We start from the raw sequence: 25,855 nt of genomic DNA, 5'->3' as shown, positions 1-25,855 counted from the left end.
CTACACTGCCCTCTACAGACTTCACAGTGAAATAATGTGTAGCATTTTGCTCGTGCTCTCTCTGAGTGCTGCACAGGCGCTGATGTTACTGGCTCTTCGGACATTTGCTGGTGTTTTCTAACTAGTTTGCTCAAAATACTGATGCACATGCATATGCACAGCAGGGTCTGTACCTGTTAAAAAATCCAAACAGTTCCAGGCTGCCACCCTTTCAGTGCAGCTATTGTTCACGTCCCCAATTAGAAGATTAAAAAAGACTGTAATTGTGTTTAAAAACTGGAATGTGCCCCTGTGGCACAGCTGGCTGAAATTTTAACCCTGCTACATTTCTTTCGTTTTTACTATGCTTATACAATTTAGTCGCTCTGCCTCAGTTTCCTATGTTTGTGTAACTCTTATTGATACAGCCCTTTTACCATGAGTTCACTGCGCATTCCTGCCCCTTAGTTCTGCTGTGTCCACAGAACGTCATGGCAACCTGTTTAAAGGCGGAGCTCACCGTGATGACATCACCAGCTTTGATGTTGAGGCTGGTCAGGTCGTAGTTGTTGCAGTAATCCTTCAGGGCCCTGACCTGCAGGGCTGCAGAGGCATCTGTAGGAAGAGATAAAAAGGGAGGGTAGACAGTACCGTGCGGGTTTGGTTAAGTGGTACCAGTTGCTCAATAGCAGGATACTGCATGAGGACTGAGTATCAGTAAAACATAGTACTGCTGAAGCACACTGTAAAATTCATCATCTCACTTTTGTTCTCTTCGTGCTTCTAGTTCTTATTAGGTTAAAGGTGTCAACAACAGGACAGCATTTAGTATTGTGCCTATAAAAAAATAAATCTGCCCCGTCACTCTCTGATCCTCTGACTCTCTCTTTAACTGTCTTTCTCTTTCACTCTCCATTCCCCCCATTCAAGGTCAAGTGCTTTATCAGCTCTGTACATCTAACAAACATCTAACAAACACTGCCAAATATACGTAACTTTACAGATCAGACACACAAAACAGGACCGATCTAAACAAATGAAGCTGATGCTGACTGCATTTGAGGACTTAGCTCTAGCTTAGCTTATCATGACTCCCAGTGTGGCAAAACCTGGAAGTTTTTGCCACACTGACTCACGCTTGCTGTTCTACACTAGACTATGGGCAGTCTTTCAGTTTTGCACCCTCATTCACGTAAACTGTCTTTCTTTGTCTCACCTCTAAGCATCTGCTTGATTTCCCTGCTGGCCTGGGTGGCAGTGAACTGGTTGACGATGTCCAGTGCTGTCTGACTGTAGGTGTTTCTCACCTGGGCATTGATTCCACTCTGCAGGGAGGGGTGAGAGTTGAGAAGGGTCAGGAAGGAGGTCACATTGAATATCCTTAACCTAGACTCTGCTATACTGATCGCATAAGACCTGAAGGCAGAGAACACTACAAGTCAGATGTCCACAGCTTTGACTGTCAAAGATCAGAATCTAGTAGATACTACAGTTATTACAGTTCAGTTATTACAGTACTTTAAGTTACTGTATCTATAGTTCCATGTTTGGGGAAAGCATGAAATAATTAGCTCAGTTAGGTCATTCAAAGCTGAGACAGAATGAAAATGAGGACTGCAGCTGAGGACCATCTGTCCTAAATAAATATGAGATGTGCCCAAGTTAATGCAGCCGAAGACAACAGATAACCTGCAGGATTTATTAATGCATGTTAAAAAAAAAATTGAGGAAATCAGTACTTGATTACGTTCTGTTTTAAAGCGCATCAGTCAGTGAGCTCCATAATTACTGTCAGTAAAATTAATGGAAGCACTCATAATACGGATCGAGGTCAATGCAGTGTGTGCGTCAATCAAGTGATGAGGCATCATCTTATGTGGATCTGAAATCTAAGATGATTTATGCCCACTTCCTAATGCCCCTCCATTGTCTCCTCCCTAGTACTTGTTTTCCACCATTTTTGTCCTTCTTTTCCCTACTGTATGCTCCCAATGTCAAGTAGCCCCCCATTTTGTCTTGTCCCCTGACCCCAGGCACACTCACATCCAGCAGCAGGCGCACCACCTCTGTCTTGCCGCAGAGCGCAGCCTCGTGCAGGGCTGTGCCAGCCTTGGTCTGCCTGTTGATGTCGATTCCAGCCTGGATGAGCAACCTGGGCAGGCAGGGAAACAGGAGCACAAGTTTGTGGACGAGACCAGGAAAGGAAAACAGGCCCAAAACCGAGGGACTGGGTTAAAATAGCACGCACTGGTGCGAAAGCATCCCCCCTTTCACAGTCACTTGTGCTTATAAAATAGTTCCCTGCAATGTTTCTAGGAATCTGAAGGTAAACACAATCTTTCCAAGGTTCTGTTACAAGCTGCCCCAGGCCCAGTGTATTTTCTTTTCTGCATTTCTATTGGCTGTTGTGTGTGAGACGAAGTGTGAGTTTATTACTATGTATCAGTGGGCTGACCTTGAGGCGACCCAAAATGGCAGCCTCCACAGTCAAGCACATGGTAGATAGCTCCTCCCCGTTTCATCACTGACGGTCCAATAAATCCTGACGTAATTACAGATAGCCAATGCGAGTAAGGGGGAGGGGTTTTCGAGTCTATAAAAGCCCGGGGTAGAGCAGCTTCAGGGTTTGTGGGAGCAGTGGTCTGCAGGGAAAGGATGGCCACAGGAGGTCTTGCAGGTAAAAAAAGTCTGTGTAGCCCTCAGAAGAACCACTTTGGGAGTTTGGAAGGGACTTGGGATTTTCCTTTTTCTTCAGCATCTGCCAGTTGTGACTGGTGCCTCTTCGTGATGTCTTATATTGCGCTGACCTCAATGTTTTGGATGAGAAGGATGTTTTTTTCCCTCCATTTTAAGGACATATCGGTACTGTGAGTAATCAAATGGTGAGAGTGAACTTAAAGCAGACTGGTTAAATACAGTATGTATGTTGAAGGTGTAAAAAGTTCTGTTATTATATGCTTGGTTCTTTTTGACATACATGGGAGTTGAATTGGATAAACAAATGCAATTATCAATATACTTTTGTAGCTACTACACAGACAGATTCATAATTTGGCCAAATCAAAATTTCTCAAATAAGTATTTGCATTTTTTTTTCTTTTACATACAAATAATGCAAGAGTGTGGTAATTAGATTCTACCCATTACACATCCTCCTCCTCCTCACCTCAGCCACTCAACTGTTGAACTTTCTGTTGGGCAGAAAGTTCAACAACACATGAATACACAAGCAAGGTTCCCATGTAAGGGTCTGTGTAGGCCACACTGTCTTTGCATGTGATGAGAAATGCAAAATGAAACACTAATTGTTGTGTGCAACAGACAAAATAATGAGGCCTTAAGTGTCATGGTCTGGGCATGAGTGTCCAGCCCCTCTGAAACACCACTTGGTTGCAGTAGCTGATGGCAACCTGACTGCCAGGCGCTACATTGAACAAGTCCAAGGGCCTGGGGATCTCACATGCTGCAGGCTCATCCAAGAGTGAACCCATTCAAGCAGGACAAAGATGCCGTCATGTTGCTTGTGTAATCAGAGGTTTCTTGTAAGGTGAGAATGTGAGTTAATGTCATGGATGCTCTATAAAGCCAGGCTTAAGCCCTGTTGAAGATTTGTGGGAAGGACTGAGATGATTCACTTGTGACATCTAGGGCTTGGAGACCAGTGAACGGTGAATGCTTGTCCAGGTTCTCTGAGAGGAACGGGATAGTATCCCACCAGACAGTATCTGTAACTTGGTGCAAAGGATGTGTCACAGATGTAGAGCTTGTATTGCTGCAGACAGTGGCCTCACACTCTACTTGTCTATGACTTTCACAGTAGACTTCCTGTTGATCAACCCTTGATGATGACAAATGTTAATCAGTATAATGAATTTTGTACATTATGTCGGCTCAACAAAATGTCAATGCACCTGCTACAGTAACGACTTTGTCATTTTCTTGATAATAACTGTGTGTGTTGAGGTTATAAGCCATAAGTTCTTATTGATGCTCGGCATTTTCGGAAAGGTTATTTTTAAAGCTGTCCTAACTGAGATCACCAACCAAACCTTAAGAAAGGCAGGTTAGGTTACCACTAGCCTGGACTGTTGCATTTTCTTGAGCAGAGTTATATAACATTCTAATAAGCAGAAATATATATATGAATATTTACAATAAAAATAGTATGAAAAATTAACATTTTTTTACTTTTAGCATTTCTCTGCAGGAGAACAAAACTCTTTTTATTAAAGCGTTTTGTTTTATTTGGGGGTCACATTAGGGTTTTATATAATTTAAAACCCTAATGTGACCCCCAAAGTCCCCAAAGAACCCTGATGTGACACTGGGCTGCACTGAGCCCTGTGACTCTGGACTCATAACTGGAAGGTTCCAATTGTGGCTGGGACGCTGCAGTTGTGTATTTGAGCAAGCTACACCCCCTGGGGGTAAATTTAAAATTAATTTTCAGGATCAGCAGTTCTCTGGAAATCAGACCACACCACAGCAGTGAGATGTTTGTAGCACCTATGGATAAAGTGTTAGTTTACTCAGCTGTACTAAACTTAATCTCAGAGATTCCGTTTAAATGTAAGAAAATGCCTGGCACCCTCTGGTATGAAGAGGGTGAAAGGTGGAGACTACATGCCAGTTCTTGTCTAACCATATTTCCCAGAATGCCGTGGAGAATGATCTGTCATCGTAATTATAGACAGGTGTGATAACTCTACAGCTGGTAGAAGACAATTGATTGGGGGACTGTTCAAAAACAAGGATGCTGAGGCTTCTGGGGTCGGTTTATATCTGCTGTCTGAGGAGAGAGGAGATCCTCTGCTCGGCTCTGTGACTGCGCCAGAGTGAGAGAGGGGAGGAAGTGTCGAATGGGGTGAGGGAAAGTGACACTAGGAACTTTGTAAGGTCTGTAAAGAGTCTTGGAGAAAGGCTTTGCTTTGGAGCCGGTAAACAGATTACTTGTCCAGTGGTGCTTATAGAGAAGGCTTGTGTAAAAGTCTAGTTGGAAGCTCAAAGAGGCACACAGGCTTGCACTGTAACGAAAGGAGCACTATTTTTTTACCTTAAATAGGGCTATTTGGGTGCATCTGTTTTACCTAGAACGGCCATAAGGCTCTCTCCCTTTCTGTGTGTCTATGTGTCTCATGGAGAGCAAGCTGGGGTATGCAAAATAATTCCTAATGCAAGAAATTGTAAGGGTTAATAAAAGTGATGTTATTATTATTATTATGATAGATTGTATGACCCCCTGCCACAGGGTGTGTTACAGTAGAGTTCAGGTTCAAGGGGACAATGTGCTGCTGTTGCAAACAAGACAAACTCGGTCTACAGAGGAGCAGGACATGAGCACCTGGGACATGTAAGACCTGGAGTGTTTGTTCAGACTTCGGTAACGTAGACGTATTAGATTTTCACCTGATGTACTGAGGCACTCCAGTCAATCAATTAATTTATTTGCTGGCGTTGTAACTTTGTGAGCTATGTTCCTCCCAGGGCGATGAATGTAATTACACAAGTAACGGCTTTCTAATTGCTTTCTGTTGGGCTGTGGGGTAAATGTTCAGGCGTTTTACATTTTGCGGTAGGTGTTGTGATCACACCACACCATCTCTTTGCCTCTCTCCATGTCCCTTTGCAGCAGATGGGGGGGGGGGGAGGGGGGGGATTATGCCCTTCTTTGTAATTGTGAGCGCAGGTCGCTACTGATCATCACAGTGCACAGGATAATTACAGACTGCAGAAGCTTAGGAGATGGATTCCTGGGCAAATTAATGATGTGTAGCACTCCTGCTGCTGCAGCACTGTCCGTTAAGGTAGTGAGGACAGGACACAGTGTATGTGATTGCATGTGTGAAGGGTGGTTACAGAGAATAGTAATGACGAATCACTCCTAGCCATTTTGTCCTTTGCTCATGATATGAGTACAGTCCCAGGTTGCTGTGAGCAAGGCAGATCAGCGGTGTGATTTGGCCACCTGGCGAGGGTGCAATCCACTTTGAAAGAAGATGGTGCTATCTGGATGCCAGCTCCTTATTATCAACATAAACTCCTATTCCAGACAGGAGGATGTCCTAGGAGTCACAATCTAGACTCCTTGGCTCTAACTGTAAACCAAGCTCTCCCCTCTCTGTTCTGTGAAGGTTTTCTCTTTGTGCCAACGGCGAACTCTGCTCCCCATCCCATGCCATGCTACTGGTCTCCTGAAACTCAGGGGATGGTGGGGATACAGCATCCTGGCAAAATTATCTTCCAACACATAGCATAATGGAAAAACTCAAAGCTGACTGTGTGGTCAGCAGGGGAAAGGCACTTTAGCAAGGAAGCAGTCACTCCTCAGACACTGTGATGTTTTGTTCAACTTGAGAGCTCTTTGACATGGTTGGAAGGGTGCTAATTTGCTTGGGACGGAACCCTATATTCCCTGGAGTCTCCCCATAGGACAGCAGGATACAGAGGGATCAGACATATTTTACCAACAAGCCTCAGTGGGCAGAAGGTCCTTTTTGTCTCCTCGGGCTACAAATTTTAAGGAATAAGAACGTTCTCTCAGAGTGCAAAGGCAGCTGGCAGCTGTTTTTGAGGTTCCTGAGGGCAATCAGTCGGGCTGCTGCTCTCTGGATTTCCCAGAAACACCCCCCCCACTCCATGCAGCTCCATGTATCTGAGCTTGTTCCAGAAGCCCAGGGAAACATGAGAACCTGCTGTATAAATCTGGGCCTCTAGTGAGTGTAACACCATCTCGGAGCCCCAGACAATACAGCCATTCTACAGCCCAGACACAGACGAGCACCTACACAAACATTCACTTCTGCACTCCCCGTGCAATGCACACACGCTCTCACTCAGATGCACCTTAGAACCAAAACTCACATCCAGAGTGATCAGCACAGACACACACGCATTTATAACAGGCACAGCTACACACGTTCACACATTCCGAAGACAGGCTGGCCTCGCTTTCAAGTGTCCAGCTGCCTAAATACTATGCTTATTTTAAGAACATGCAGTAGTTTTCAAAGCTCAAACTATTTGTCTTGAATGGGTTCCAAACTATGCTCATTCTCTCACACACCCAAATCTGAATAAAACACCTTTTACCTTGATTTGAGAAACATGTTTAAAGAAATACAAAATGCAGGTTTGAACTGCATAGGTTTACTGTTGTACTGCAGCCACTGCCTCTGTCATTAACAGCCAGGGATCTGTATCCTGTTCACTGCTGCAGTGATTAAGGGTTTCTAATCACAGTGGATTGCATGTGCCATTCTGCCATTAAAGTCATGTGTGTTGACTCAAATAATTAAACTGCTGTTGCCTCAGCATGTCACATTCTACAGCACATCCTGGCTGTGATTCTTCTAGGTTTCACACTTATTCCTGACATGAAAAGCGCAATCAGTCATCTTCCTGTGGTTAATTCAATGGTCTGCCCACTCTATCTTCATTTCACAGTGCTATCGGCAACCAGGACAATGCAGCTATAGACAGCAGGGATCTGCGATCTTCTGCAGTGAAATGAAAGGGACTGGATTCAGCTCCACATGTAGAGCTAATCATAACACTTGCACTACACACAGAGCCGAACAAGAATTAAAGTTTTAAATGGAAGTCGGCATGCATTTGAACTAAGTGACATTGACCCACACTCTTCAAGGACTTCCTCCAAACAGAATTCAGCACAGAGTCCAGGCTTGGTGAAGCAGGGCAGGACTGACTGGAGTAATAGGGGACTAATACAACCCAATCTCACTTTACTGCATCTGAAAAAGATTTTTCTGAATGATTTCGGGCTCTGGCTTGGCATAACCCTTACTTACTGAAAGCTTGTATAGGCTTGTACTGTACTGTATCCCCATCAGCTCTGGGGTGATGTTCTCCTGTTCTTCGGAAACACCATAGAAACTTCAGCACTCAGTGAACAGCTCTGATCCGCGCTAATTGAATCGCACTCATCAGTGCTCTAATTGCTTCCTCTCTACTGTCATTTCCTCCTCCTCCTCTCACACCCAAAGCACAAGCAATATGCAGATTGCACACCTGATGTTCCTAAAAGCTCAGGAATCCTGCTGATTAATGCAAATGAACCTAAATGAGGGCATAAATTGCCAAACTCATTTGTAATAGGTTTGCATATGAATAAAACATGCATCTTTAAAACACTTTAACACACTTGGATAAAGTAGTCTAATGAGAACCTATAGTGTTACACAGCCTTTATTAAAAAAGATTGCAGGTGGAAGATACGTTGGCATTCCAGTTTCAGTTTCAGTAAAACCGCTTTCATCTTCCCAACCATTTCCTAGAAAACGCTAATTTTCAGAAAAAAAACAGCTGAGGGTGAAAACAAACCCATTTAGAACTCTTCGAATTGATCATAAAAGTTGCTGTGAAGCTCATAGGATCCCCCCTTCTGAAATGCAAACCAGCTACACTTCCAACAAGAAAAAAAACCCCAGACAGATAAATACAGACAAATAAATGGCACTACGTTTGTGAGCAGAGAGGCATTCATAATGTTTTCTCCGATGTGTGGTGCTTTGGAAAGACAATTAATCGCTGCGAGTCTATTTCTTGGTTTCATGACAGAATGAATCAGGACTGCGAGACTCCGAACACCTCGATATGCTCATTCAGAGAAAATTTATTTCCACTTTAATTTGTGGGGGAGCTCTTCATCACAGAGTGAGCACGTCTACTGCAAAGGGGAGGTTGTCCTTCTTGCAGTACTAGACAACATTCTGACATTTATTATGAGGAAGCCCTGATCATATTGCAAGAAGAGTCTGTCTGCCCTGGCTCATATCTTCCTGGGTGAAATCACATTAAGGGGCATTGAAATCGGCGCTCTGCTGTACCTCCAGAACATCATTTATAGTTTGCTGAAAGTAGTGTGAATTTGAATATATGGTAAATTAACATTGCTGTCCTCCTTCACATTCCAAACTTCAAATCAACAGTTTGAATTGAATTACCAAAGCTGCACAGCTCTGTATAAGCAAATTACACAGAGTTTTATCGACGTCAGTCCTTTCCTCTTTCCCCTCTCTGTGCATGATGAATTCTCCTGGTGCCGTTTCGCTCTGCTGACGATGGGAAGCTCTTTCGGTACACCACCGGATGGGAGGCCCTGGCTGTGTGCAGGGAGGAGGGCGACTGGCTGCTGACAGTCTCCCTCTCAGCCCCTTGCTCAGTCTTGGGATTCGCTTCCCAGAGAGCTTGCCCAGCAGGGCAGCTCTTCACACCTCTCCTGCACTGCTGGGCCACACCTGAAACAGACTCAGTGTGGCGCTTCTCTGCCGTTTCGTGTGGAAAAAAAGCAGCGGTTCATCCCTTCTTCTTGAAATGCTTTGTTAGTAGCTTTAAAAGCAGATTATGCTCGTGGGCCCTCATTTCCTTTTTGTGCCGTATGTTTTCAATTTTTTCATTTTCACTTCTCTCCTTAAAATGTGGAGCCAGCTGTTGACCTGCTTGGCTTACCTCTAAAACCCATGCACCACATGGCTCAGACACGCCCATGTGGCCAGCAGCCATATCACCCTGCAACTCACCACTGGCAGCCCACTGAAGCTCAGCAGGTGGGAGACCTCCTGGGAAAAATTAAGGTTGCTGCTGGAAGAGGTGTTAGTGGGGCCAGTAGGGGGCGCTCACCCTGCGGTCTGTGTGGGTTCTAATGCCCCAGTATAGTGACGGGGACACTATACTGTAAACAGGCACCATCCTTCGGATGAGACGTGAAACAGAGCTCCTGACTCTCTGTGGTCATTAAAGATCCCAGGGTGTTTCTCGAAAAGAGCAGGGGTGTAACTCTGGTGTCCTGGCTAAATTTCCCATTGGCCTTCCCCAATCATGGCCTCCTCATAATTCCCATCTCTGAACTGGCTTCATCACTCTGTTCTCCTCCCCACTGATAGCTGGTGTGTGGTGAGTGAACCGGCGCACTATGGCTGCCGTTGCATCATCGTCGAGGGGAGTCCCCATTACGTGTAAAGCACTTTGAGTGGAGTGTCCAGAACAGCGCTATATAAGTGTAAGCAATTATTAGCAATTATTATATGAGCCAGAACTGACTGGAAGAGTGGGCGTCTCTGATTGACACCACTGTGAGCTCTGGGGAGCAGCTTTTGGACAGCAGTCCACCACTAGGTGAGGAATCCCACAGTCAGCTCCTGACACAGTCAACAAAACAACACAATCCGGACTTAGAATTTCTCATTCAATCACCGCTTACTGCTTAAACCATGAGCTCAAGGCAGTAATGCAGCTCAGCATCAGCTCTTAACACTTGGACCTGGTGTTGGATAAGGCAGCTGTCTGTATCTTCACCGTTCCCTCTGCTGTTAGCCTTGGGTATACAGAAATTAAACCGAAATCAGAGGTACAAAGGAAACCATTAACAAGTTGAAGCCACATGAAACGAAACTCAAAATGAATTGCCCCCTGGGCAGCTGGGTGCTGTGAAATTCCTTAAAATCGAGTCTTTCTTCAGCAAAAGCTTTCGCCGGCCGTTGGCATGAAAACCAAGCCTGAGGAGGTCTTATCTCTCAGTGGAGGAAGCACAGAGAGCTGAGGGGCTCTCAGCACTGTAGCTGGTTTCTCTCTGATTTTGTCAGATGATAAGCTGTTTTCTTTTATTCCGTTGTTCCTGACACCACAAGCTTTAAAACACGCAAAGTTCTTATTAAATATCAAAAACCCCAGAGGGCTGAACACACTCTGTGCAAAGAGGATTCTCCCGTCTCCTGCTGTGGATTACAGCTACACGGCCTCTGAAGCACAGGACACAGTCTAGATAGCATGACCAGATGTTCTCTTATTTCATTATGAGCTTTACAAAGTGCTGTAATGAAAGCTTGTCATGCTACAGAGAACTGAGGATGCTTTAAATGCAGGCTAATGGTTGGAAATGTCCAACTTTATTTTCTCCTTCAACAGGACATCATCAAGCCCCTCTCTATTCTTCTTGTATTTCCACTGCCCTTACACTTACTCATTTGTGACCACTCCTTTCTCCTTCTCGGATTCCACAGCTTTTGCCTCTGTTCCCCCCCACTATGCAGAGACCTCTTACCTGATGATGTCGATGTGCCCGTTCTTGGCAGCCAGGTGCAGAGGGCTGGTGCCGTTGGGGTCAGTGGAGTCGCCTGGCTTGGGCTCCAACAGGGCGGCACACATATTACTGCTCAGCAGCAGCTGGACCACCTGCACAGGAGCAATAGCACAGAAACCAGAGATTTACAACACACTCGCTGTGACCAAACACAGTACATTATAACATAGAGTATACTGCAAATCAGCACACACTGCCATCCAGCACACACAATACATCACAACACTGCAATCCAACCAGCACATTATAACACATACACTGCAATCTAACACATACTGTACATTGCTTTAGGCGTTGCAATCCGACGCACATAGTACATCAAAACATATAGTCTGCAATCCAACACCTACACTCAATAAAACATACTGTATTACACATCCACTGCAATCCAATATAGACATTATATGACACCAGACATTGCATTACACATGCACTGCAATCTAACACAAACACTGCAATCCAACACACACAGCATCAGATCTAAACTGCACCTTACAGGGTGACAACATGACCCAACTTACCCCAACTCTGCCAAACTCACAGGCCAGGTCCAGAGGTGTCTTGCCGGCATTGTCCACGATGCAGGGGTTGGACTGGTGCTGGAGCAGCATCTCGGACTGGAGAGAGATAACGCACATTCAAGCAACAAACCCATTAGTCATCAAAAGCAATATCATCCATTTATGCTACTCCATCATGTTCCTAATATAGTCTTGGAGGCCTTTGAGGAAACACAGAGTCCCACTGAAAGCAAATTAAAACTCTGTTCTTCAGCTGGTACAAATAACCCAGGGACACAGGGAGCCCTGCAAGTGGTCTTGTGTGTCCCGATCTTCAGGGCAGGCATCTTTAGCTTGTTTTAACAGAGCCAGTGAGAGTAGGTTGCATTGAGTGGATTAGTGAAGAGTCTCTATTAAAACCGCTCTTCAATCGCAGTGCACAGCTACATGTCGAGAGCACTATAAACAAGCAAACACCCCTGCAGACCTGACCCCTGGAGTCCTGAAAAGTGTTGCAAAACTTCTTCAAGACTGGGATGCTGGTGTAAACCTGGAAGGAGCTCATCTTTTTAAGAACCGTGCCAGACTTCCAAATACGCTCAGTTTATCACCCTACACGTACATTAACTCAATTAATGATCAGGACTACTGTGGTAAAATCTGCATAACCACGCTGTCGAGTGGTGACGCATCTCTCCAGAGGACTTTATATAACAGTCTGTGTGGTGAACCTGTCTCTCAGGACCTGCAGTGCAGAGTCTCCCTATCTCGGTAAAATCTCTCTCCTCGATAAGAGCCCGCTGACGTCTCACAAAAGTTAAAGCCGTGGCACAGAAATCACAACAGTAGCGCTTTTCTTCAGTAGAACTGTGTGTCAGCATTTTTCTCCTTTTTTTTTTGATAATTGGGAACATCAGGCTTTGATGCTTGGCCCCATGCTCTGTTGTTTTAATACGCTTCAGATTCCACGATAATGAAACTAATCGTCTGGATCACCTCAGAAGTTACTCCTCATCTCCACGCAAATGACACTTTGAAGCACTGGGAGAACAGCAATTTCAGAATATGCTCACTAATTCCATATAAGATTTTTAAAGCCTCCTGAACCGAACAGCTTCAGAGGATTTTGAAGAAAGTCTAAGCCATAAGGAAGAGCGCCACCTAATGGTCGACCTACAGCAGCCATCTCATTTTCCTTGGAGGGCTCCTAGCCCAGCCCAGCATCACTTCACAAGAGATCAGTCTACATGATGACAATTGTGCTGTCAGTCTATATGACATCACTTCTCTTTATGCTATATACAGTACAGTATATACTTTACCTTCACATAATTGACCCAAGGTGACAGCAGTGTAAGATGTCCCGATTAACATTCATAAATAAATCAGATCAAGGCAGAACTACAGAAGAAAATGTCCGAAAATGTGTTTGTGACAATGCCCTATGTACAGTGGGTATAGAGAGTCACCACCCACTTTCAAAAATTGTACCTTTTGTTGTATCAAAACAAATTAAATTAGGCTTGTTCCATTTTTATCTACACATTTGTTGTATTTATACAGTATAAAGATAATTGTTGTAAAAACAATTCAAATGTGACAAGTAAATGTCTTAATTTTGTGGGGAAAACCCCCCCCCCCACCGACAAGACTCGGCATCTGAGCAGGTGTGAGAAAAGAAGAATGTCGGCAATGCTTAACAGGAGCCTGGCTTGTAAGAGTGAAAGTCATGTCATTTGCCAAACCGCTTTATAACATACAGTGTTGCGGGAAGCCGGAGCCTACCCAGCAAGCAACAAGCGCAAGGCAGGGTACACCCTGGATGGGACGCCAGTCCATCGCGGGCCAAGTGCAAGCCGATCATACATGGGGACAATTTGGAGGCCACACTAAAGGCCGAGGGGGGGGGGGGGGGCTTTGGCCCGGACACCGGGATAACTCCCTACTTTTATTGAGAGATACCTGGGGATCTTTAATAACCAAAGAGAGTCAGGACCTTGGTTTAACGTCTCATCCGAAAGACGGAAGAGTGAAAGTCTGCTCGTTAAACGCCACAGTTTGGATTAATGAAACCCCTCATATCCGTTGATCGTGCGAGGGATGACCGTATAATGTATATATTCTTATTCAGTGTATGTACAGAAAACTTGCAATGAAGCCACAGGCTTTCCTGTGCGAGAGCCTGCCTGAAGAGCGAGCGCAGTGCTGGGGTGCTGGCGTTGGTGGGGGGGGTACTCACCACGTCGTAGTGCCCATGCTGTGCTGCCAGGTGGAGGGGGATCTGCCCTTCGTCCGACTGCCCATTCACCGCGGAGCCTGACTTCAGCAGCATCTTCATGGGCTCCACCTTCCCCTGCCAGGCAGCGTAGTGCAGTGGGCGCATTCCTGTGGGAACAGGGCGGGGCCACTGCTTTAGAAACTTCCCCGACTGCCTGGCGCCCCCTCTGTGGACAGAGGAGGCATTGCACTGCAGTGCTGGCCCCGCCCACGCAGGGCTGCCCACTCTCCTCTGCATTTCCTATCGTGCAGCAGGGTGTGTGTGCAATTACTTACCCCAGTTCCTCTTCCAGTTCCAGTATGCACTTTAACAGATTAAAGTTAAAGCTGCACGCTTTAAAGAAAAATATAGTTTTCACATTATTTCACTGATCACTGCAAGGGGTTTCATGCTCCTCCTGAAGAGCTGAGCAGCTCCCCTGGTTCTGTGCCTGAGTATTTCTCTTCTGCCACCAGAGGGCGCAGTGATGGCAGTTTACAGTCTTGCCGAATGTTACCTTTCTGGTCTCTGATGTCCACGGTGGCCTGGGACTCCAACAGCAGGGAAATGAGCTCTGTGTTCCCGTTGAGAGCAGCATGATGCAGCGCGGAGAACCTAAAAAAAAACAGCAGTGAGAGGTGAGGACCTGAAAAGCAGCTAGGAAGACCACAGCTCTGGGTCAGGAAGGGTAATTCCTATCCAACATCATTGGAAGATTTATATCATGAGCACTTCTCACTCACTGGGCGGAGCAGAGGCACCGTGGCTAAGGATCTGCGCCTGTGGCTGGAAGGTTGCCGGCTTAAATCCGGCTCAAAAAAATGAAAGTAGAGTGCATTAAAACTGCTCTTCAATTGCAGTGAACGGCTATCTGACCAGAGCACAGTAACGAAACAGACACCCCTGTTGGCCTTTTTCCTGGAGCTCCTGGAGTCCTCAAAGTGTTGCAAAACGTGTTCAAGACTGGGATTCTGGTGTAAGCCTGAAAAGAGCTCATCTTTTTAAGAACTGTGCCAGACTTTCAGATACACTCGTTGTATCGCCCAACACGAGAATCTTCTCTGCCTTGGTTCTCCATTCTGACAGGCATCAGTGTGACTTCTCCAGGCCCTTCGGAATTTGGATCCAATTAACTCACAGCTCCCTGCCTCTTCGGGCTCCTCTCCCCTACCAGGGTCTCCCTTTCCGTTTCTCTGAGGTTAGCCCAAACTGTTAAAATGGATTCATTTCCCGCAACTACACAGGGCAGGCATGCCGCACAGATTTCCAGTCAGTAATGATACAAATAATGGAGCTGACATCCCGATTCAACACGGGATGTTAATTCAGCAAAACCAGTGCTTCCCGACTTTCAGCTTAAATTACAGTCACAGTTGCATTTGTAACAGTGGGCAATGTTAGGTAACAGGGTTACAGATTGTGGGCATGTACGTTGTGAGCTTTTCTCTGTAAATGGAGGAGGATTCTTGAGCTCGGGCTGCATAACGAAGCACAAAATCTCTATGCAGACCGAGAGCATTGCAGATGAAAAAACCTGCACTGAATTGTTAGCAGTTGATCTGATGAGAGAAGGCAATTGTAGAGGTATCGTTATGGCTGTTGGAATACATGGTAAAGATCAGCTGTGAGGTGCTTCAACTAATTTTCCTGTGAGAGGTTGAATTTGCACTTAAGAAGAAATCCCCCCACAGGTCTGCAGGACTGGTGATGTGATCAGACTGCTAACACTAGGCTTTACATCACCCCAAGAGTGGAGGCAGGGGATTGGTCGGCAACCAAAACGAAGTCAGGATGAAGAGGGACGAGGGGGAGACATAGAGAGGCACAAGAATGGCGAAGAATGAAGGCGGGAGATGCAGGGCCGAAGAAAGTCCTGACCCCGAAAGGGGAAACTTTTGAAGTAGGTGTGTTGCCGCCTTCAGCAGTTGGCTTGCAGTTATCAGATGTGGCATACAAGATGAGATGACCTGTACTGGGGCTTCATTTTTTAACAGACAATAGTGCGCTGGGGAGGGAGGAAGACGTGGGTCTTTCTTTCTTCAGAAAAGACTGCTGGACCCGACGCTCTTGCCTGATGTCCAGAGGGAGTTCTGACCCCTTTCCTGGAAAACGCCATATAGATAATTAAATACTGTGTTTCGCGCAGATGAAGAAAAATACGGTGTAAAGTTCAGTGAGATAAAACCCCTGGAAATTGTAAGAAGTACAATACAAGGCCACAATCCTGGGAAAGTCAGACTTGGGCACTTTTCACAAGGGTGTGTGCTGTGGAAATTGTGACTTTGTTAGGGACAGCTGGACTGTCTTGAGCACTGAGCTGCGCCCAATGTCTCCCATGCCCTCTTACCCAAGCCTTATCCCTCTCTTCAGTAGAGTGGCAAGTGTTCAGTTTCCCAACTGTGCCCCAGTCTGCAGGAGTGATTGAGTGCCATTTAATTGGCAAGGGAAGGCTTTTGTGCACAGAGCCTGCGACTGCTTCACCTCAGCTTCCTGCTCTCTGTCTTTCTGCCACTGAGAATTTAATTACCTGCAGAATGGAGTCACTGCTCTGAATAACGGCACTCTGAAAGGCTGGGCCCTTTATTATTTTAACAGAATGAAAAATCAGAAAAAAATGTTATTCTTGAAATACAGAGAAATATGGGCAAAGTGTTTCCTGTGTAATTCATTTTCTTTTGAGAAAAACATCAAACCGGGACCTGTGTTTTTGCTGGAAGACTTTGGAAGCAGAACATTCCCTCCAGTCTGATTTATTAAAGGAAAAGAGGAGGGCGAGATGGATATTCCAGTAGTAAAAATATTTAGTCTGCTGCATTTGAAAGCAATTATGTCTGAAAACATATTTCTCATCTAATAAACAAAACATACTATATAATGTGAAGCATGCAAATTTCTCAACCACATCGTTCACTTGGTTTTTCTTAAAGATCTCTCGTTCCAGTATTGACCAAGCCCAGCCTTGCACGGTTTCTGAGATCTGATGAGACCAAGCTAGAAGGTGGTAACTGTTGTTTCAATAGCAATGCAGATTTCTTTATCCGGACTAGCTTCAGCAAGGTACTGAACTGGACATGATCTACTAATGCCTAGAGCCTCACCTGTCCATCAGTTTGTTTAGTGAGCTGAAAGATCTGCAGGAAGTCTGCCTCAAGTGAGCACCAAGCAAACCTGAGCACAGAGTCCTCTCTGAACATTAATTGCCTCATCTGTTTTGCTTCTTTTGCAATGCATTGCACAGGAGGAGTGAGATCAGAAAGGGCTTTGAATAAGGAAATATTGCAACAGCCTTCACGAAACCAGATTGCAATTGCAGATGAGGACGGCTGCAGATTTCAAGGCTGTTCAGTAAGCGCTCTGGGCCATCAGTGAGCTGCGAAGGGGTTGAAGCCACACTGAGCATGCGTTGCTGACGTGTGGAGAGTACAGTACCTTCCACAAAGTGGACTGAATCCCTAACCCTGTCTGAAGGGCTTCCACACGACATGCAGCTGTTGATGCACTTTACAGTGTCAGTGTTTTACAGGGGGGAGACGGGGGTGTAGCCCTGCTCTGCTCCTGAGTGGAATAATAAGAGAACATGCCATGCATTATTCATGTTCCCACTTCCCCACAGAGCTCTGTGAATATACCAGCCTGGCGTCTCAAAGGCTCACTGCTGCATTCGAATCACGCCTGTCACTTTTAACCGGAGGGCAGAATTACAGTTCCATACTGGGGTCAGCCCTGTTTTCATGAATAAGAATGGAGAGAAACTAGCTCAACCACTTATTCACTTCTAATCAGGACTTGAGACTCCTGTATTATCATGATAAAAATAATACTCCCTTATTGTTATTATTTTACGAGCAGACCGAGAGAAGACGCATCAGGTTAAAGGTGTCCCCCTTATTACCCACCCACACAAGCAGATCGAAATCAGAATCACAAATGAGAAGGGGATAAGAGTGTGAGCGTCTGAGCCCTGTAAATATCCAGTGCTGTGGCCGGCCCATAGTCCTGTGGAACCAGGACCAGCTCGGTGGATCAGTGACATCCCTCCCTATAACCGTGCGCCTGTTGAACCTGGTATTTTAGAATCCAACTTGCATCTGCTGAGCAATCCCTCTGCTCAAGTCTTCCGGAGTTTATCTGATAACCTTGGAAAGATGTCGGAGGCTCTGCTACGCACTGCACCAGAGGGAGAGAGGGAAGTAACAGTCCCGCCGTGAAACCCCAGGGGTGTGGAACTCCGGAACCCAGGGAAGATTTTACGGAGACGAAGTTTAGTCCGAGCTCAAAAGAGGAGCGTGGCCTCTGTTTTGTGTTTTGATTTTAACAGCGTTGTAGATAAAGAACATATTTTAAATTCACATGGCTGTGCCTGTGTGTCTCTTTTCCTGAGCAAATCCATCCACCCATTTATTTTCTAACCTCCTTATCCAGTACTGGGTTGTAGAGCCTATCCCAGTAAACAAGGGGTGCAATGTGAGAGACCCACCTATCATACTTACTACATTCTGCACCTACCTCAAAGCACACCTGATGGTGATAGGCCCTGTAGTGAGCCAGTCTTCTACCACACTGCACTGTAACCTATGGCTTGCGAATCTACCACAGAGATTGAATGCCATTACCTACAGCTGAACAACTGTTCAGCTACTGAGCACAAGCTGCACATTCTCCCCACTAGCTACCTTCAGAAACACCCATGAGAAAACACACTCATGATTAGATCCTGAGACTAGGCTGCTGTCGATCCATCTTAAACCAACCCCTGACAGTCTCTAAGGCCCTCTGGCCAGTCTGCCACACTGTCCCGCCAGCTTCCGGCTTCCTTCAAGAAAGGGATGATGGGTAACTGCAGATCAATTAGCTCTTATTTCAGTCTAGGCAATCACTAAGATTTCAGTGCACTGAGCGGTTAAAACAATTGATGATCGTTATGTAATTAAAGTAAATATGCTGGATCCCCGTCTGGGTAGCGCAGCCACTCAGTCTGGCAGGATGGCAGATTGCATGTAAATGTTTAAAAAAACACAGAGCGGTGCTTCATTCTGGATTCTGAATTTCACTTGAAAACCAGTTAAGTGAAGCATGTAGAGCAGTGGTGAGGTGATCTAGACTTTCTTGGAAGTTCTTGGAACCAGGGTTCCGCTTCAGAAAGGTTCAGTTCCAAGGAGAGGCGCTGCAGTTGTACCCTTGAGCAAGGTGGGGTCATGTGTTTCAGCCAGACCAGAATGGTCATCACACTGACCACTGCTGTGCTCAGGGGTCTGGACTCCTTGGAAGTCTGAATTCCTTGCAGGTGCAAAATCTCAGGTGAGACACTGCTGCCTTTATGCAAGGTGCTTTGCTCATATTGCTCCAGTGTAATAGTCAGCTCTACAAACAGGTGCATGCTTATGTTGTTTCCAATAAAAGCGTCACATAAATGAATTAATCCAGTATAATTCTTTGGGTTGCAGTCTTCCGAGGGGTGGCACATGACAGTGCAAACAGGACGGGAAAATAAATGGTGCCATGTCTGAGCGTTCTGCTTTTGTAAATTCTAAAAATCCTCTGGTAGCCAAGTCAGGAATTTTCCCTAGAGGAGCTGGGAAGCCGAGCAGCTCTGGTGGGGACAGGGGCAGAGACCTGAGGCTGCCTGACTTTCTTGCCCTGAGTGCAGTACCAAATCCTAGCCTCTAGGAGGTGGAGCTACAAATCCCATCCATCTATTTTCTAACTTCTTTATTTAGTTCAGGGTCACAGGGGAAATGAAGCCAATCCCAACAACTGGCTCAAGGTAGAATACATCCTGGACAGGATGCCAGTCCATTGCAGGGCAGACACTATATACCGGGAGCCAATTTTCCCCGAAGGATTTAGGATGCGTTAGGGTCACATGCAAATATCAGCAATACAGGATTTGATCAGAAAACAATAGATCAATTCATATGTTTCATTAGCTGACCCAATAAAAACCATTCTGGAAGGCTGTTCTGGCTCCTAACAATGTCAATGCAGTGTTGCAATGAACAGGTGTAAAACTGTAACAGGATCAATACTTTATGAATATTCTTCACAGCAAGGAAACCCTGGAAAGCTCAGGGCTCATTAAAATTAGAGTGTGCAATTGGGCACTGTGAAGTCTTGCGTTCATTCAGGCAATAATAATAATTAAAAAACAGTATAGATTATTTCAGTACTATATTTATCCTTAAATCCTTCTTTTTGCATACTGTAAGAAATGACTGAATTGCTATTACTGAGTTCTAGTAAGACGAATGCATTTTTATTTTAAGTACTGTGCCTTAAATTATTTACACAAAACAGTGACTTAAGGTTGTCTGAGTTGCAGGAATAGTGAAACTATTATGAGGCTGAGGACACAAAAGTAATATTGCCGATGAAAATATATTCAATCTAGATAAGTTAAATTTCCCTGAGCTATGCCAGTGGGTGTCTATGCTGTTCTTCTTTTTTTAAACCAACAAAGTGGGTACTGTTTTAGAGTTACAGAACAGAGAATGAACATGGTAAGAAATGCTGCAGCTGAATGAATGATCACTCTTACTTCCTAATGATAATAAACTGCATAACACTGACACGTTATAGCAGATATGCAAAAGAAACCCAGAGATTTAGGTTTTTCAACACAATCGAAATTTGCTCCACACCTAAAAATCCAATTCAATTACTTTTCTAATAAATGAGTTACCCATGCTTTATTTGATCAATCCACATCTCTCCCTATGTACAGTACGCCTGTTGTAGAGACCAGTTGCTTTCTGTTCCTGAATCTTTCTACACCCGTCTTCCTCATCCTGTAATCTCTAATCTCGTGTCACCCAGCTGCATTGGCAGACATGTTGTAATCTGAACATAATCGGTGTCTCTTGTGTAATCTCTGGTCTGGACACAGGGCTTGACTTTCATGCAGAGAAGCTCACAAGCCGACAAAAATTTCTGATCAGCCATCTCCATCTTAAAGGATCAGTGCCGTGACCCACGCTGTGATTTTCTACCTTCAATGATACTGAGAGAATAGCCAGACCAGCACCATCTATCAGATAAAACAAACATGGCGCAATTTCTTCATCTTAATTAGAATTGCAGCAGCGTGCAGAGAGATAAATTAGCAAACTGGACAGGAGAGGCCTCTCTGCAGCCAGCAACTCATTATTCTGCTTTATAGCTAACAGCAGCCTTTCCTGTTGCATCAGAAATTCCAGATATGATTACACAGATGTAAATACACACTCGGTGTCTTTGCAAAGCCATGATTCCGTCATTCTTGTTTTTAGTCCAATGGCACAAGCTTTAGCAAGTGGAAAGTCTCTGTTGATAGACAACTGTGGCCTTCATGTTTTATTTGGAAATCTTCAAAGGCACTGACAAAGTGTACGCAGTGGACTGCATCAGAATGAACAGTGAAACACGAAGCAGAGGACATGGTGTCAGTGGAAACTTCTTTATCCAACTGGCCGAGGGTGTTCGGGTATCCAGCCATCTTGTTGTAAAGTATTTTCAAGAAACATCTGGATTTGATCCTTAAATCTTTTAATTACTTACTATCAGACAGGCCGATGGGCCTAATGCCCTCATCTTGTTTGTGACCTTTCTTCTGTTAAACAAAGCCCGACGGCATCTGTTTCAAGTATATGAATCCTGACTCTTAGTAAAAGAATCAAAGGGTTGCCATTTTCTTCCAATCCTGTGTCAATGATGACCTCACACGTAATTCTTTGTGATCTTCTTTAAAGATCCCTTTGAGAATCAAACTTGCACATTGATCTGTGTGGTAATTAGCCTCCCACATCAAGAAAACCTAACACGGGCAACCATAATATATGGCATTATGCCCGCAATATAGGCAGTAAACATTATTATATAAAATGAATCCTGGAATGGATTATTGTGTAGTTGGATTGGGTTCTTGCAGAGAGTACAGAGTTGAAGAATCAGACCTAAAGAATAGGCCTAATTCTAGTGGTTTCAAAGGACCACAGTCCCTTCTAAGACTTTGACAAGACCCAAAGGAGCTGTGGAAAACAATAAAAGGTGTGGCAACCTGTGTCACATCAAGCTGTATTAGACACTTTAAATCTGAAGCACTAGGTACAGAACTTCCGTACTGATAACAGTCCTGCCATGTAAACATAAATGCACAAAGGAATATTTATACATCTTAATAACACAGGCTTTTCATCACTCTGACTAATTCTGGTGCCTTTTGTTAATACTGCCGCCCACATGCTAGTGATACTGCAATGTTTTTAACCTTGTTCTATGGCCTCTCTGTAGTTTGGACAACTCTAAGATGAAGAGACAAGAGAGGACATGAAGATGGATGACTGACGGTGTGTCTGCTGTATCCCTGCAATGTAACAATCTCCACCCTAATTGATCCCTTTATTGACAGGCAATTTGTCTCATCAAGGCACACTACCCGATGCTGCTTTCTGATCAATAAAGCAATCAATGCTATTTGCCCCCCAGTGTCCAGGAGTGGCCAGCCACTTTCCTTATTGGAAATGACCTTGGAGGAGAGGGGCTGGGCTAGGTTTCGTTTTCTACCAAGCCCAGAAACCTAATCACAGGAGGAAATCATGAGCCCATTTCCCTCTTCTCCGTTTTCCAGGTGGAGTTAGAGCACCGGGAGATTAGCATCTGGGATTGCAGGCAACGCACACATATAGATATAACAGAGGACATTTTACAACTCCTTCAGCAACTTGTACCCTCCCTCCTCCTCTTCATTTCAGATAAACCTTATCTCTAAATTGTTCCCTCCCTGTCTGTTGCTGATTGGAAGCGCTTTGCAGCACAGGGTAACAAAAGGATGACATTAAAATCTGAATGGCGTGCCATTACATTGTGACGAATCTTTGGATCCGAAATAATGGTCAGCTTCAGTCTACTCTTCAGCTTTTGACTTCTGGGCTTTGCTGTCCGCCAGCTGGACAGTTGTGCTGGCCACTCTACTCTGCTTTATAATATAATACCTCCTCTTACAGTGCCTAGAAAAAGTATTCCTATGGGGTTCTATGTTGTGAAATTACACACTGACGCCTACATATTTCTTTAAACTTCAGATTTTATTCAAAACCTGAATGCTCAAACTGAAGGCTCTTAGAGCAAGTTCATGTGTTTTATTAAAAAGTGCAGGATTTCAGACAGGGTGACACTGCCAGCCAGCAGAAGCAAAACCCACCGAAACTCCTTCAGAGAAAGGGATGCCGGGTATTTAAGTCGAACCTTTCTAGTCTTGAACACAGAAGACTGCAAGGGGACTTGATCTGGGTGTTCAAATTCTCCAAAGGCATTGACAGAGTCAAAGCAGCAGATTTCTTCAGAATGAACAGCGACACATGAGCCAGGGGACACAAGTGAAAACGACGTGGAAGAGCAGTTAAACACAAGAACAGGAGGAACAAGTAAAGGTTTATTCCTTTATTATTATTATTATTATTGAGAGGCACAATGTTTTGGCTGTGGAGCTGACGCAATTAATAATAATAATAATTAATAATTGCTTACACTTATATAACGCTTTTCCGGACACTCCATTCAAAGGTCTTTAGAGGTAATGAGGTTCCCCTCCACCACCCCCAGTGTGCAGCCCCACCTGGATGATGCGACGGCAGCCATAGTGCGCCAGAACGCTCACCACACACCAGCTCTCAGTGGGGAGGAGAACAGAGTAATGAAGCCAGTTCAGAGATGGGGATTATTAGGAGGCCATGATCGATAAGGGCCAATGGGAAATTTGGCCAGGACACCAGGGTTACACCCCTACTCTTTCCAAGGAACACTCTGGGATTTTTAGTGACCAGAAAGAGTCAGGCCCTCAGTTTTACATCTCATCTGAAGGCGGCGCCTGTTTACAGTATAGTGTCCCCGTCACTATACTGGGGCATTAGGACCCACATGGGCTGCAGGGTGAGCGCCCCCTGCTGGCCCCACTAACACCTCTTCCAGCAGCAACCTTAGTTTTTCCCAGGAGGTCTCCCATCCAGGTACTGAGCAGGCTCACTCCTGCTGAGCTTCAGTGGGCTGTCAGTGGTGAGTTACAGGGTGATGTGTCTGCTGGCGTTACCTACTTGAACTTCTTTGGTGGGCTGTATGAGATCCTGGATCAATTAACTACTGCCAAACAGGCTACATGGCCCAGTAGCAATACTACATGATGGCTAGATGGTCTCCTCTCCTTCTCATTCATAAGTTTCTTATAACCATGGAGCCAAAGGGATGTGAAAAGATTATAATGTGGCTGTTTAGAGTATTACTTCATTTGTTGTTTGCAAATACAGTGTACAGATAATGAAAGATCATGGGTAACAACTCTTTATCTTAAAAACTCCTTATGTGTAATATGCTTACTACACAAGCTCTAGCAAATATTATGGTGTAGCAGTGTTGGTGTTGGGAGCACGGGTGAATCTCCAAGGGGCGGGGTCATCTCATTTAGGTGAGCTGCATTCTTCAAATTCTCACCAGGAAATCACTGAATTGGCTGCACCTGGAATCTCTGGCTCCCTATAAAAGCAGTCCCTGAGGTGGCCCAGACCTTTGTGGTTAAGAAGAGTAGGGAGCCTTAAAGGGGAAAAGATGGTGGTTGGAGAGGTCTTCTTGCACAACAAATCTCAGAAAGATCATAGTTGGGTGATATTGGTAGCAGCCTCGGTCGTTTTCTGGGTCAGGACGCCGGTAAACAAGAAGACGGTTAATGAGCGCACCTGGCCAACCAGAATCGACCGAGAGAGGCTCTTGCCACTGCTGTCAGGGGGAATCATACAGTTATAGTTCATGTAGACCCAGGGCTGGAGTTTAGTGTTTGTAGGCTCTAGGCACTTTCACTCTGAAATGTGCCAAGGGAGGGGCAAATGCCAACTGAATTATGTCAATTGATGTGATGCACTTTAAATTATTCTAATGCTAAACCACGTGATTGATGGAGCGAGTCAAGCGCCCATCACTTTAATGCTTCTAGTTTCTAGATCAGCTGCTAGGTAGTGTATGGTTATTGATTTGGAGCACTGAGTCAATTGCAAGCATATTTCAGCTTGTTTTGTTACTCACTAGTGTCTCCCTCCTTCGTAGGCCATTAATGGGGGAAATCTGGCACTGTATTTAATAATCCCTTGCCACACTATCGGGAAGGGGGATCTTTCACAAATGGGTACTGGGTTCGGTGTTTAGCTGGTTACCTCAAAGTACTAGATGGGCACACAAATACTGTTGTCCTGATTAAAATATAGAATAAGATCTAGATAAACTGCAAAATACCATGTTAAAATTCAGGGGGAAAAAAATACTGTCTGAGTAAAACTCAGCCAGTCTCAGTATTGTGATAAAATTTTACCCAGGTTATGTATGGCTGTTCCTGGTGGTGGAAAGTACTGTATCGGGCACCGTTTTGCCCACCAGTACATCAGGCAAGGAGACACCCTGGAGATGAAAGCCCAGTCCTTTTGGGAGGGGAGATGGGGGTGGGGCTACTGGTTTCCCTGGTAACCTCTTTGGGTATCCTAAGCTGTTAGCACAGAAACATGTTCCCAGAGTTGTTCCAGACCCTAAAAAAGTAGAACCTGTACCTCGCTTCTCAATTCAGCCCCTTGAACGTAGTCCAGGGTAATAAAGTGCAGTTTTCCCCACACTACTGACCTGGAGTCCTCCAAGGTAAACGGAAGGATGTCAGGCAAGACACTATGCATGTTATTCTAACCTATGTTTAACCGCAACATCCAGTTCAGGGTTGCCAGAGCCTATCCCAGCAAGCACTGGGTGCAAGGCAGGACACCTCACGTCACGTAACAATCCGGATTGTGGGGAAAAAAAATCATCTTGAATTTTAAGTGCTTGGCATGAGTGTAATGTCTGTTTCCACGCAGCGGTCTGTCAGAGTGTAGGGTGAGAGTAATCAGAACATTATACAAAGCTTTGCTGCACACGCACTGCAGCCCAGCAAATGAGTTTTGCTGCTCATGTTGGGTTAGTCACCGCCAATGCAACAGAGACGTGTCAGGATCACAATGCCTCACTGTCATACCAGCATGG

At 45.0% G+C, this 25,855-nt stretch overlaps 1 protein-coding gene across 1 annotated transcript in view; it reads right to left on the bottom strand.

Annotated features, from left to right (window-relative positions):
• caskin1 (CASK interacting protein 1) overlaps positions 1-25,855 on the bottom strand; it is a 120,441-nt gene that overhangs the window by 26,537 nt on the left and 68,049 nt on the right. The window contains exons 3-9 of the mRNA XM_088936795.1: positions 14,352-14,449; positions 13,817-13,962; positions 11,599-11,694; positions 11,039-11,169; positions 2,023-2,131; positions 1,178-1,304; positions 500-594 (exon numbers count right to left, since the gene is read on the bottom strand). Coding sequence (XP_088792921.1) covers positions 500-594; positions 1,178-1,304; positions 2,023-2,131; positions 11,039-11,169; positions 11,599-11,694; positions 13,817-13,962; positions 14,352-14,449 — 802 coding nt within the window. The remainder of the gene's footprint in view (positions 1-499; positions 595-1,177; positions 1,305-2,022; positions 2,132-11,038; positions 11,170-11,598; positions 11,695-13,816; positions 13,963-14,351; positions 14,450-25,855) is intronic.

Source organism: Atractosteus spatula, chromosome 18, assembly GCF_055471065.1.
Source record: "Atractosteus spatula isolate fAtrSpa1 chromosome 18, fAtrSpa1.hap1, whole genome shotgun sequence".
NCBI lineage: Eukaryota > Metazoa > Chordata > Actinopteri > Semionotiformes > Lepisosteidae > Atractosteus > Atractosteus spatula.
This window is presented reverse-complemented; position numbering and strand designations above follow the sequence as displayed.